The sequence below is a fragment of the Coniophora puteana genome (genome assembly GCF_000271625.1).
Source record: "Coniophora puteana RWD-64-598 SS2 unplaced genomic scaffold CONPUscaffold_1, whole genome shotgun sequence".
In the NCBI taxonomy this organism is placed as follows: domain Eukaryota; kingdom Fungi; phylum Basidiomycota; class Agaricomycetes; order Boletales; family Coniophoraceae; genus Coniophora; species Coniophora puteana.
In genome coordinates this window covers 2,633,808-2,646,415 of record NW_006913053.1, presented here as the reverse complement: position 1 = coordinate 2,646,415, position 12,608 = coordinate 2,633,808, and the positions used below count along the sequence as shown (strand labels likewise).

The following is a 12,608-nucleotide window of genomic DNA, read 5'->3' as shown; positions in this document are numbered from 1 at the left end:
CGATTGAGGCGTGCAGGAAAGCGAGCCGCTTGTCGATCTCTTGCTCTCCCCTTCCCATCTCCCACTCATCTACACGACCCTCTCTCCTACACTACACCAATGGAGTCTCGTACGATGGAGCACCGCAGAGCCAGTGAGCACCCCCTGAAGTACCGTTCATATCATTATCTCAGACGCGTCACCTTGTAGATTACAAGAACATGGGCGGCCTGAAGCAGGATGACCTCAGGCGTCGGCGCGGTGAGCAGCAGGTGGAGATCAGAAGGCAAAAGCGCGAGGAGAACATCGCCAAGAGGCGTAACTTTCTCCCTGCCGCTGGCCCTGACTCGGACGACGAGGGTGGCACGGGCAGCTGGGAGCCTCCTGTAAGTCGCGCACCCATCGGCGTGTCCTGGTCGACTTAGCCGTTGTTCTCCATAGCTTGCGGAGGAAATGATCTCTGGTGTCTTCTCCGACGACGGCGATCGCCAGCTCGATGCAACCACCAAGTTCAGAAAACTGTTATCCAAGGAACGGAACCCTCCTATTGAGAAGGTCATTGAGTGTGGCGTTGTTCCGCGGTTCGTTGAGTTCCTTCGAACTGGCGCTTCGATGCTCCAGGTAAGATCTGGTGTTTTTGTCCTATCTCATTGCCAACCACACGTCCCCTGCAGTTCGAGGCTGCGTGGGCGCTTACCAACATTGCATCCGGCACCGCCGAACACACTCAAGTTGTTATTGGCGCCGGTGCCGTCCCCGAGTTTATCAACCTGTTATCTTCCCCCGTCTTAGATGTTCGGGAGCAAGCTGTGTGGGCTCTCGGGAACATCGCTGGCGATAGCCCACAGTGCAGGGACTATGTCCTCCAACAGGGCGCTCTCCGGCCGCTATTGACTCTGTTGAGCGAAAACCATAAGCTCAGCATGCTGAGGAACGCTACCTGGACGTTGAGCAACTTCTGCCGAGGCAAGAACCCACAGCCTGAGTGGGAGTTGGTATGTACTTATGGGCACGTTCTGGGTTTATTTGGTTAACTTGTTGTTAGATTTCTCCGGCGCTAACTGTTTTGACTAAACTGATTTACTCTTTGGACGACGAGATCTTGATTGATGCTTGCTGGGCTATCTCATATCTTTCAGACGGGTCGAACGACAAAATCCAGGCCGTCATCGAGTCGGCAGTTTGCAGGAGGCTCGTCGACTTGCTGATGCACCAGTCAACTTCCGTTCAGACGCCTGCTCTGCGCTCGATTGGCAACATCGTCACTGGCGACGATCTGCAAACGCAGGTTGTTATTGCCTCTGGCGCTCTTCCGGCTCTCTTGTCTCTCCTTTCTTCTCCGAAGGAGGGTATTCGCAAAGAATCTTGCTGGACTATTTCGAACATCACTGCCGGCTCACCACCGCAAATCCAAGCCGTCATTGACGCCAACATTATTCCTCCTCTCATCAACATCTTGTCAAATGCGGATTTCAAGACGCGCAAAGAAGCGTGCTGGGCTATTTCCAACGCAACATCTGGTGGACTGCAGGAGCCCGCGCAGATCCGCTACTTGGTTTCCCAGGGATGCATCAAGCCACTGTGTGACTTGCTCACCATGATGGACAACAAAATTATCCAGGTCGCTCTCGATGGCTTGGACAACATTCTCAAAGTAGGAGAAATGGACAAACAGGCCGCCGGGCCCGGGGCAGTCAACCAGTATGCGCTATACGTTGAAGAGGCTGGCGGTATGGTCACGATCCATAACTTGCAATCACATGACAACTTGGAGATCTACAAGAAGGCGTTCAACATCATGGACAAGTACTTCCCAGACGAGGAAGAGGTTGATGGGGCCATCAATGCCCCCAGCGTCGACGCCTCTGGCACCTTTGCTGTAAGTTATCATAATGTCATGTTATTCGAACGAGGTATTGACTCTTGTTCAAGTTCCACTCAGATGTCAGTGCACCTCAAGGAGGATTCAGCTTCGGCCAACAGTGATATGCTAGACATCAATATTATTTCCCTTTTCTACTGTACTTCTTGTTCGTTGACACCGCGCCGCTTTCTTCCTGCTTCTTGCCACATCCATCATGTCTCCATTTACTATATCACACAGAGCACTCATGTATTGACGCGTCTCAAGGACGCATTACATACAGCTACGTACACGTCTTTGAGGTACAACATGGTTTGAATGATATCAACGTAGCCTTCTGTGAGCTGTGAGATCGTTGAGATACAACTTGTTTGTTTGGGGCAAATCTGCGCGTGGCGAATGGGGAAGTCTCAGGGGGTGGACTGGCCTCACGAGGCGCACTAGAGACGCGTTTCCTTTCTACGTACGTCCATCTCTTTGGTTAAGGAATGGCATCGCAGATCCTTCCTCTCGGTGAGTAACGCGTCACTTAGAGGTTGGGCAACTTCAATTCTCCCTCAAGAGCTGATCGACAGATGCATCGGCTCCAAGATATGGGTCGTCATGAAAGGCGATCGAGAGTTCTCGGGAACGCTCCTCGGGTTCGATGACTTCGTCAGTGCGTAAGGCATACTGGCATACGGGCCTTTCATCATCTGCCATTGACTTTGCTCGTACTTTACAGACATGGTCCTTGAAGATGTGACAGAATTGTGTGTACATTAACCAAGAACGCTGCATACCCATCTACTCACTGTATTTCTTAGCGAGATAACGGCTGAGGGCATCAAGCAGACGAAGCTGTCCCAGACCCTTTTGAACGGAAACAACATCTGCATGGTGATGTTCCCTCTCTGAGCTCGTGTGATACAGTTGCTTATTGGTCTTCTCAGCTCATCCCAGGCAGCTCAGGCCCCGACTCATGATCCTGGCAGGACCACACAAAACTCTCGGTGACAAGGGAAGCGGCATCTTGCACTCACTTTAAGGGAAGATTTGAGGCGCAACGCGAGCATGCAAACAGAGGTTAAGATGTTTAGCGCCAGGCCGAAGCTTGATGAAACTATGTACCAGGAAGTACTACCAAGTCCTAGCGACGCGTTCTAGAGATACGATTGACTCGCTACCCCATCAAATTCTTTCTGCAAGAATGCATTTCGACCTATTTGTATACTGAAGTGACTGCGAGATGCATTGAGAAACATTGCAAGTAGTCAGAGTTGAAGGGAAATTTTATGAGTGGACTTTGCCCACATGAAAACTGGACGTTCTGTGTACGGACTTCACGAGAAAGACAGGGGCTATGGACCAGACAAGAAGTAGTATATGCCGCAAACAAGCGTCAACTACACGCTAGGCTCTTTTCCCGACGACTATGGCGATCCGTATACGCCTCGCTATGCATGGCACCCGCAGCAGGCGCATCTTCCACCTCGTCGCCATCGACCAGAGGAAGCGCCGCGACGCGAAGCCCGCCGAGCTCCTCGGTGTCTATAACCCCCACCTCGACATCGGCGACAAGCACAAGACCGTGCAATGGAGTGTTGACAGAATCAAGTATTGGCTGGGCGTCGGGGCAGTACCCTCGAAATCTGCTGTGCGCATGCTTGAATGGGTGAGTTTTCTTCTGGCAATGGACGCATTGTTTTTGTTTCTGACGCGACGCGTCGTAGGGTGGTGTCCTTCCCCCAGACTCGAAGTATCACCCCAAAGCTCTCTCCACCCAGAACACTCCTTCAGCGACCCCCGTCCCTCCGGAGGCTGCGAAAGTCGACCCTTCATTGTCCGTGGAAGAGCTTGTCAACAACCCTATGGCGCGTCCAAAGCACTCATAAGACCACGCAGTCGCAGTCGTTCATTTGCGCGTCCAGCCCGGAGTTACTGTCGCCGACATTTCATAGCGAGAGGGCAGGTGTGGACAACCACCAAGTCTGCTGTAGACTGCATCGTACGCAAGACCCCACCATCCTCGATAGACCACGCATATCACATTTACTTAGCATTAATGACAATTCATTGACTGAAAAGTTTGACAATGTCCTCGCGCCCCGCTTCTTCTGCGAGCTCCCGTGCCGTAAAACCATCCGCGTCCTACATAGGTGTGATCAAGTTTGCGTCCGCGAAATGAAGCAAACAAAAGTAGAATCGCGCTCACCTTGATTGTGATGTCCGCCCCTTTGCGTACGAGTAGCTGGACAGCTGTAGTATTGCCTCTGTCGCATGCAAGGTGAAGTGCAGTATACCCCTGTCGAGAGTAGTGAAATTGGGCGATTGATGTCTTTCGAGCTCGAGCACGACTCACGTATTCGTCCCTAGCATTGAGGTCTAGGTTTGAATGCGAACCTATGAATGTCTCTAGCTTGCCCACGTCCCCAGACAATGCCAGTCCGTGGAAGGTTTCATCCTCTACCGGCGTCGGGGCGCGCATCGAGCTAACCACCACCATCCCGCCACCTCCCCCGCTGGAGCCTCGCTCTGAATCACTATCCCATATATCATCTTCCGTCGCCTTTTCCTTGCCTTTGTTCGACAGTGCCGACTCTGCGCTTGTCTGGACAGCACTCTCTTCCCAGCCAAGCTTATGAGCAATCTCAAGGTAGCGCTTCTCAGCGCCAGAGGGTCGATCTTGATGCGTTTGTCCAGCGAGCTGCCATGCATCCCATTTCGCCCGACCGGTCATGTCAAAGATCGATGGTCTCGAGCCGGAAGGAGTGGAGGAGAAAGTCAGGTATTTGTATAAGCCATAGAGCTGTTCGGTCGAAGTCTCGTCAGGATCATGCGAAAGGGTAGAGTGTTATTAGACCTCGAGCTTTGTGTTATTGTCAACCTTACGAAGCGAAGATGCGGATGAAAGATAAGATGCTGCGCTGGTAAATGCGGGAGAAGGAAAGTAATCCATGATGGTATTGTTGGCTGATAGATGACTATAGCAACTGGCTATCCAGACGAGAGAGGAACAACGTGATAATTTAGGAAGTCGGGGCTTCTAGTTATTACTCTATAATCTACACCAGTCCAGCAGCCTTCATAGCCTACAGTATCAGTCGTCTCGTTAGTCGGGTGCAGCTAGTCACAACGTCATCAAACTTGCCTTCATCATCTCTGCACCGATCTTTGCTGGGCTGTCCGTCACAATCGCACCAGCCCTCTCCAAAGCAGCGACCTTGTCCGACGCAGCACCTAGACATGACCATGAAAACCGAGCAGTCGCGAGAGTGAGTCGTCTACGAACCTTTTCCACCTGCAATGATAGCGCCAGCGTGGCCCATGCGCCTGCCAGGAGGGGCGGTCCGACCGGCAATGAAACCTACAACGGGCTTGGGGTTGCTACGCGTCTTGTTGTACCTTTCCAAGTACTCGGCCGCTTCCTCCTCCATCGAACCACCAATCTCACCGATGATGACGATACCTAAGCGTGAAAAGTTTCAGTTATGGTCCACTCCAATCACATTCTTGTTTGGCAACGAACCTTCGGTGTTGGGGTCATCGAGGAAGACCTTGATGACATCGACGTGCTGGGTACCGGGGAATGGGTCACCACCAATGCCAACGCAGAGCGACTGGCCCAAGCCGACATCCGTGGTCTGAGCAACGGCCTCGTACGTCAACGTTCCAGAGCGCGACACGATGCCTGTAACGCCATCAGGGATGCGGCAACAAGAAGACCGGAAAGGCGTGTACCGATCTTTCCTGGCCTGTGAATGTGGCCAGGCTGAATGCCCATCTTGCAGCCCAGGGGGTTAATGATACCGGGGCAGTTAGGCCCCACGAGACGCGACTTGGACTGGCTCTTGAGGGCGTTCATGACCTTTACGTTTATTGTTAGCCGCAAGAAGTGTATTACCGTGGGTGAGGAAGCACTGTACCCGGATCTCGTCAGCTTGAGGAATTCCTTCGGTGATGCACACAATTAGGCCAATCTCGTTTTCAATGGCTTCTATGATGGCGTCGGCCGCGGTAGGTGGTGGGACGTAGAGGACTGACGCGTCCGGTTTTGTTTCCCGGACGGCCTGTTTGTGGTCAAAAAGTGTGCCCTGCAGCGATGGATTTGCGTACCTCCCTGACGGAACCGAAGACGGGCAAGCCAAGGTGGGTCTGGCCAGCCTTCTTCGGAGAGACGCCTCCGACCATGTTCGTGCCGTAGGCCAAGGCTTCTTTCACGTGGAAAGTACCCTAAAAGTCAGAGTTTGAGAATGAGAAGTGCAGAGACATGTCGCAAAGACACGCACTGTCTTTCCGGTGAAGCCCTGGCAGAGAACCCGTGTGTCCTTGTGGATACGGAGGTTGTGGATGGTGTCGGCATAGCTTTGCCGGATGGTGGATTGCGAGAACGCCCGACGGCCTGCTGGGGGTGAGTGTGAGGGGGGAGAGACAGGGGCGGAGGAAGGATGGCATACCCGAGGAGGAGATGGAATTTGCAGCACGGCGGAGGATAAGGGGCATGGTGGAGAGGGAGTACTGTCACTGCTTGTGGTACAGGTTTTGTGTCTTTTCTGACCCGGAAGCGGCGCTAAAGGGCGGTGTGACCAACGCGCCGGCCGGCATGAATTTACACCTATTTGCCTATCTGCCAGACAAAGCTACTCTCGTACATACGTCTAACCTCCGCTAACATCCGCCAACCTCCGTCAAACAGTCTTCTATCGACGCTATAACTAAAATAATCTACACTCCTTCATTCATCATCCAGTGCTGCCACACGACGCCTGTCCCGCATCTTACGTGCAGCCCGATGAAGTCCCAAGAGACAATACTTTACTTTATCTATTTGCCCGCTATTGATGGCACTGCAAACGTCCGTCAGTACATGCTCACCCACGGTTAGATGGAAGCGCCTTACTTGGTCGTATCGTCCAAGAACTGCTGCCTTGCCTGCGCAGGCACACTGTTTGTAGGAAGCTGCTGCATCACGGACGGCAGCCACGTTAGGAGCTGGGCAGGGAAGAGCAAGGCCACCGCTCTAAATATAGACACCACATGCGAAGCTGCGTCCTCCGGGAAGTCGCCAACTAATCCCGACAGTAGCAGTCCGACAAATTCTGGCCCTTCTTTCTCGACGACGGCTTTTATCGCGGCTGCATACCCCGGAAATTTGGGAGGCACAGGTGTCGGTGGATCCAGACAGTCGTGGCTCACTAACACTCGGAACAGGTCCAGTGCAGCAACGACCAGGTCGCTTTGCAGCATCGTCAGAGCGGCCATAGTGGCACGGAAGGCCAACGGAAAAGGTGCCTGGAAGAATACGTCCGGACGGACCTCGACCAGCTGAAGGAGGAGTTGAATATAGTCCTCCAATACTACAGCCAAGTCGAATCAGTAAATCAGCGTAGTGTAACTTCAGTGTGATAACTGCCGCACCGTCCGGTATTTCTCGAGGACCTTGTGTCTGCAACATGGACACGACCTTGCTTGTTGTCCTCTGATAGAGGGTTTGGAAGCTGCTGGCTAGAGCCACATCCTCTTCATGGCCGAACCGTGCGACGACCTTCGCCGCGATCCAAAGGTACGCGGATAGCCCGGTGGCTTCGAAGGAAGTCACCATCCTTGAAACAACTTGGGAAGCTACGGGCAGGGCTGCCACACCAAATAGGGAGAGCGCATGTCGAATGACTCGAGTAACCCTCTCCGTAATCTCGTAGTCAAACGCATACTTCGTGATGAACACGTCGAAGATGGACCATGCCTCCTGACAGGTTCCCTGACAGGCGGGCGGTAACTCGTCGCCAAAAGAACCAATCACATGAAGCATAACCTCAAGGTTCTCGAGGGCCTCTTGAGTGGAACATCAGCAGGCCACAGAATAAAAATCATATGGGACCTACCTCCGGCTGCTTTTAGTTCCTGCTTTGAAGCAGGTGTAGTTTTATTCGCCACATTGTGAATCCCGGAAAGGATGTCCAGTGCGAAAGTGCGGAGGGACTCTGCGGCCTTCCCCATCGGCATAGCGGAGATAACGAACGCAATTGCTTCGTACACCTGCCGCCTATCTTCCTGGTCAAGCCTGGACCCAACCGTGGTGAGAAATGTATGCAAAGTCGGCAGATATGGGACCAAATGCTTTCAAAAGAGGTAACATCAGTCGACGGAAGAAGCACGAACGGCACCGGTAATTACCTGCTTGCAATCTTGGCATAGATACTTCAGCGCGTGACCAGCGGCTGCGCTGACCTCGCCGTCGGAGGCTTCCAGCCCCGCAGAAATGTATTGCAGCTGATTTGCAAGGTAGTCCGGGTGGAAGTTAATCCACTCGGAATATCGGCCAATTAAAAGGAGTGCCGCATACTGAATCCTGGGGTGTGGTGGTAGAGAAGGCAACAGATCCAGGATCTTTGGAACGGCATTGATGTCTTTTACGTTGACCTCTGCGCCCATCGACCTCATCGCAAATAGTGGCGCTTCGACCTCTTGCCAGGATGTCCCTTGGGGACTTTTTGTAAGGGCAACAGTTACCAGCCCGTACGTAGAAAGCAGGCAGGCCTCGCTGCCCAATACTAGGCAACAGTCTTTCAAAGTATCCCCCATTACGTGCCTAAAGTTCCGGAAATTATCATTTTCCTGCGGTGTCAGAGTTGAGGAATCTTGTGGAAAGTGAAGATGACGAATGATGACACCCATAAGGGCCTGGTAGGCTTCCAGGAGCATTGGGGGGACAGACGACCTCTTGCCCATGGTCTGAGCGAGTCTCATCCAGAAGGGGAACGTGATTGGCACAATATCCAAGTCGGGATACGCAGAGCACTGGCCGATAGCCTCGACAATGGGATAGAATGTCTCCGTGTGGCGGAGGATGAGTACCCGGTACGTCTCGCCTGCTTCAGCAAAGACGCGAGCAAGGCCGCGGATCTTTTCTGGATCCTCATGATGGCTATGAATCAACGGCCTCAAAGCGATGACACGAGGGACGAGCAGTTCAATTACGGGCATGTTGTCGTCAATTTCCTGGGTTTCGTGGATGATCTCGCAGATAACGTCGACTGCGGCGTCGAACAACACGTCAGAAGCTAGTGCATCAAATGCAAATTGGAACAGTGAAGTCTTAACCAATGCTGTCAGGTCGACTTCACCCGCGATCAACCAGCTGCGGAGACAAATGAAGACCTGGCTCTGAACTTCTGATGTTACACCTGATCAATGTGAGCACAATCGCCCCTAAGCCATGCAAGCACGGGCGCTTACCAGGTGCTTGAAGATACATTGTCATGAGCTCCAGAATCTGCGGCGAGTTGCCTGAGAGTAGGGCAGTGCTGCGTTCGCGGTATTCATCGTCCTAGAATAGAGTATGTTAGAGCGTCCAAGCAGCAAAGGACTGAAGCGATCGCACTGTAACCGGAATCCTTGTGTTGGTGCAGATCTCTTCAGGCATGACAGTGAGAAATTGTAGGAGGGCAGACACTGTGGCAGGGTTTCGACCGAACCTCTCGATGAGGTCCTGCACGGGACTCGACCATGCTGGAAGCTGGAGAGCAAGACCTGATAGTGCGAGGCAGATCTGAGTAATGATGCTCTTGGGGCCTGCTTGGTATTTCTCAAGAGCCGTCAACAGGGTATCGCGAAGAGTTGGGAGGTTTGTTTCGTCTACTTGATGTAGATCGAATGTGACCTGTGCATGGTTACTTGCTGAGAGGGCGCGGGGCCGAAGGTGTGGACTGAACAACTTACTTTGGCCCTGAAGGTCTGTGCAGCGAATATCTTTGCTGCAAGGGGAGCGTCTGGAGAAAGCAAGAGGACGTTGCACGTTGACCATGCGTCGGGCTAGGACAAGAGACGGCGGGTGAGATGTCCTGGTCGGTAGAGGGTTCCATGCGAGAGAGGATTTACTGAATGTTGGAAATCTTGGAGCCATGCATTTGCGTTCTCCAAGGCTGCCTTATCCGGTGCGCGACTGAAGACGTCGAGGGCAGAGAGGAGGGACTGCATGTCTGCCATGTTGCCGTTCGATCTTAGTAGCTCAGGCGTGATTACAGTATAACGTCAGTAGAAGATCAGTTGTTCACGCCAGACGATCATCTGTTTATGAGTGTTGACCCAGTGGCGATATCCCATGACTTGCAAAGAAGAATGGTATATGTATTATAGCTTTCTCCAATCCACACAGACTTGAAACGACCCGACATGGATACGCATAAACTAAGAGAGACGGCGGAAGGAAGGCCCGGATATCATGGAAACGAGTGTGGGGTGCGCAGTAGTCCAAGGAGATAAAACGAAAAGAGAGGCGCGGCTCACGTGGTAAGGCAACTAAAGTAGCAAGAAGTACTAATCGAAAACGACGCGATATAAAGAGAAACAAGGAATGGATAGGTGAGCGAAAGGTAAAAAACGCGTGGCCCAAGTGATAACGGACCGTCCAAACGGTATACCCTCTGCAAATTGCGTCTACCGGTTGAGGAAGCGCCCCTTCTTGGTTTGTTGCTAGTAGTAGTTACCATCAGAGATCACAGCCAGCAAGAGACGAGAGATACTCACAGCTCCTTTCTCTGGCGTCAGGGGCCGACCACTCTCAATGCGACGCTTCTTGTCCTCGAGATCCGCCTTTTGCCGTTCGAGAGCCTCTTTCATCTCTCTGTGGCGAGCGTATAACTCCTCCTCGGACTGCTTGAGTTTCGACTCCTTCTCTTGCACCTTCTGCTGGAAGACCATCTTCATCTCGGCCTCCATCTTGGAGAGCTTAGCCTCGTGCAGAATACGCTCTTCCTGCATCCTGGCGGCAGGGCTTGGGTGCAAACAGATTAGATGGGCGCAAGTTGGTTCAGCACCTGCAACTTACTTGATCTCACGGAAGACGCTCGAGTCTTGCGCAACGCCCATGCTCAGGAGTTTCTGTGTACGCCAATTCTCGTACAAAACATTGTTCGTGTGCTCTCTCAGTTCCTCCATGTAGGTTCGAATGAGCATTTGCCTGAGCTTCACAAAGTCGCAGTGTTCTTCGTTGTCGACTTCAATAACACCCCAGGGGTACGAACGGCCACGAACATCACGCCCGTCAGCGGTGCGAACAACCTGATCGGAACCGACAACAGCGAAAGGAATCTTGCTGGCAATCTCCTCAGCCTCCGCAATGGCTTCTTCGTCCTCATTCTCATACGTGGGAGCTTGGAAGATATGGATCTTGTTGTGGGCAATATCCGCCAGAATCTGCCAGAGAATTCTTAGCCTCAACTATACAAAAGACAGGCTGAACATACCCTGGCTTTGAAGTCAGCAATCTCCTCGTCAGTGAGGGTATCAGCCTTGGCAATGACGGGAATCAAGTTGACTTTGGTATGGAGACGACGCATGAACTCGATGTCGAGTTGCTTCAGCCTATGAAAACGTCAGCGATATTTTCAATGATAGAAATTGAGACATACGAGTGACCGGTGGGCTGGATGAAGTAAAGGCAAGCATGGACTCGGTTGTCCATGATCTTCTGTCGGTTGACGCGGTTCTCCTGCTCCAAGTACGAGTCGAAACGCGACTCGATATTTTCAACAATAGGTCGCCAGCTAGACGCGACTTTAGAGTCACTCTCTTCCATAAGACGCCGACGAGTAAACTGACCTGTCATCATTGTTGACAAAGTCACCGAAACCTGGCGTATCGACGACATTCAGATGGAGACGAACGCCGTTCTCCTCAATATCTGAGAATATGGTCAAACGCGTTCGACTGGAATGACACGCGTAATCTCGTACCTGCGCCAATGCTCTCAATGGCGACAGTGCTAGCCCTTTCGGCAGAGGGGGGGAGGACCTCCTTGGCAGGATAGAGCGGGGTGTTGAAAAGGGTGTTAACGAGGGTGGACTTGCCCAAGCCCGATTCGCCTATGACCACGTATGACACGTTAAACCAAACGGAATTTTAAGGAAGGTGCGTACCGACAACCATGACGGTGAACTGGAAGCCCTTGCGGACACTCTTCCTGTGTACCTGGTTCGGGAGGTTCGCGAAGCCGACGTAGCCCATGAGCTTCTTGCGGATGACGGAGGAGAGGGCGGCGTTGTTGGACTGGGCTACAGAGGGATTAGAGGCGTTCGCGTAGCCATTGGGGGAAGGAGAGAGATCATCCCTAGCGCGGGAAGAGGCATAGGAGTCGGACATCTGGGAGCGGGAGGGGATGAGCGCAGTAGAAAGGAGAAGGGGAAGGTGGACCGGACGCGACGTTTACTTTTTCGCCAACTGCGACTGCGACGGGGGGAAGGAAAGAACTTGGCGACTTGCGTCCTATTTGTTTGGTTTGTTTGGCCTCAGTGGCACCTTGCCCAATCCGGGGTCGCGGCAACAGAATCGACTACCTCGTCAACCGTCAGAAGTACTGATATCACCCACCCGTGATAGTACCTTCCGCAGAGACCGTGGGCGGTCCATCGTCGTGCTCTTCTCCACTTCTCTTCTTTCACCTCTCCTTAAATCTATCTCCTCCATGCACACGACACGCAGCTCTGGGTGCTTATCATCGAGCTCTCAAACTGACCTTCGACTTGGCATAACATGTGGCATGCTCCCATCGAACTCAAAAGTAGCTCAGCGCTAAGACATATATATGCCTCTTTGGTTCCCTCTCCGGTATCATAAATTAATTGTTCTCCATGCTGTCGTCACACCTAATGTATCGATTGAACAATGCCTCGAACTCTATCTCGTCAACCTCGCAATCATGCTCGTACTGCTCGTCATCCGTCAATGCTATCCCCGCAGCTGCTGCTGATGTCGCGGACTGAACTTCATGCTGGCTTTCATAACGTTC

At 52.5% G+C, this 12,608-nt stretch overlaps 7 protein-coding genes across 7 annotated transcripts; 3 read left to right on the top strand and 4 right to left on the bottom strand.

The window, feature by feature from the left end:
* Positions 1-14: 14 nt before the first annotated feature.
* CONPUDRAFT_79044 (ARM repeat-containing protein) lies at positions 15-2,181 on the top strand. Its single transcript, XM_007764615.1, has 6 exons — positions 15-133; positions 190-365; positions 421-600; positions 654-974; positions 1,025-1,858; positions 1,912-2,181. Exons 1-6 carry the CDS (start codon positions 100-102, stop codon positions 1,963-1,965), a joined length of 1,599 nt encoding a protein of 532 aa, XP_007762805.1. The 5' UTR covers positions 15-99; the 3' UTR covers positions 1,966-2,181.
* A 125-nt stretch (positions 2,182-2,306) lies between these two features.
* On the top strand, positions 2,307-3,044 carry CONPUDRAFT_115541 (like-Sm ribonucleoprotein). The gene is made up of 5 exons (XM_007765305.1): positions 2,307-2,356; positions 2,406-2,501; positions 2,568-2,595; positions 2,650-2,722; positions 2,776-3,044. The coding sequence occupies exons 1-5, from the start codon at positions 2,332-2,334 to the stop codon at positions 2,806-2,808; spliced, it is 255 nt and encodes an 84-aa protein (XP_007763495.1). The 5' UTR covers positions 2,307-2,331; the 3' UTR covers positions 2,809-3,044.
* A 213-nt stretch (positions 3,045-3,257) lies between these two features.
* Positions 3,258-3,717, top strand: CONPUDRAFT_44824 (ribosomal protein S16; the record flags this gene model as incomplete). The annotated part of the gene is made up of 2 exons (XM_007764280.1): positions 3,258-3,497; positions 3,556-3,717. The coding sequence occupies 2 exons, from the start codon at positions 3,258-3,260 to the stop codon at positions 3,715-3,717; spliced, it is 402 nt and encodes a 133-aa protein (XP_007762470.1).
* A 178-nt stretch (positions 3,718-3,895) lies between these two features.
* Positions 3,896-4,781, bottom strand: CONPUDRAFT_46149 (ankyrin; the record flags this gene model as incomplete). Its single annotated transcript, XM_007764385.1, has 4 exons — positions 3,896-3,973; positions 4,038-4,127; positions 4,185-4,631; positions 4,686-4,781. The coding sequence occupies 4 exons, from the start codon at positions 4,779-4,781 to the stop codon at positions 3,896-3,898; spliced, it is 711 nt and encodes a 236-aa protein (XP_007762575.1).
* A 106-nt stretch (positions 4,782-4,887) lies between these two features.
* CONPUDRAFT_86747 (succinyl-CoA-ligase) lies at positions 4,888-6,325 on the bottom strand (the record flags this gene model as incomplete). The annotated part of the gene is made up of 9 exons (XM_007765266.1): positions 4,888-4,914; positions 4,974-5,062; positions 5,115-5,291; positions 5,352-5,513; positions 5,564-5,690; positions 5,749-5,892; positions 5,939-6,055; positions 6,112-6,224; positions 6,280-6,325. The coding sequence occupies 9 exons, from the start codon at positions 6,323-6,325 to the stop codon at positions 4,888-4,890; spliced, it is 1,002 nt and encodes a 333-aa protein (XP_007763456.1).
* Positions 6,326-6,402: 77 nt separating this feature from the next.
* On the bottom strand, positions 6,403-9,808 carry CONPUDRAFT_134163 (mRNA transport regulator; the record flags this gene model as incomplete). Its single annotated transcript, XM_007765303.1, has 9 exons — positions 6,403-6,669; positions 6,723-7,179; positions 7,241-7,654; positions 7,705-7,939; positions 7,997-9,006; positions 9,059-9,149; positions 9,204-9,482; positions 9,542-9,634; positions 9,701-9,808. 9 exons carry the CDS (start codon positions 9,806-9,808, stop codon positions 6,558-6,560), a joined length of 2,799 nt encoding a protein of 932 aa, XP_007763493.1. The 3' UTR covers positions 6,403-6,557.
* Positions 9,809-10,294: 486 nt separating this feature from the next.
* CONPUDRAFT_45096 (septin AspB) lies at positions 10,295-11,962 on the bottom strand (the record flags this gene model as incomplete). The annotated part of the gene is made up of 7 exons (XM_007764307.1): positions 10,295-10,595; positions 10,650-11,017; positions 11,068-11,185; positions 11,233-11,367; positions 11,423-11,504; positions 11,557-11,685; positions 11,740-11,962. 7 exons carry the CDS (start codon positions 11,960-11,962, stop codon positions 10,295-10,297), a joined length of 1,356 nt encoding a protein of 451 aa, XP_007762497.1.
* Between the last annotated feature and the right edge of the window lie 646 nt (positions 11,963-12,608).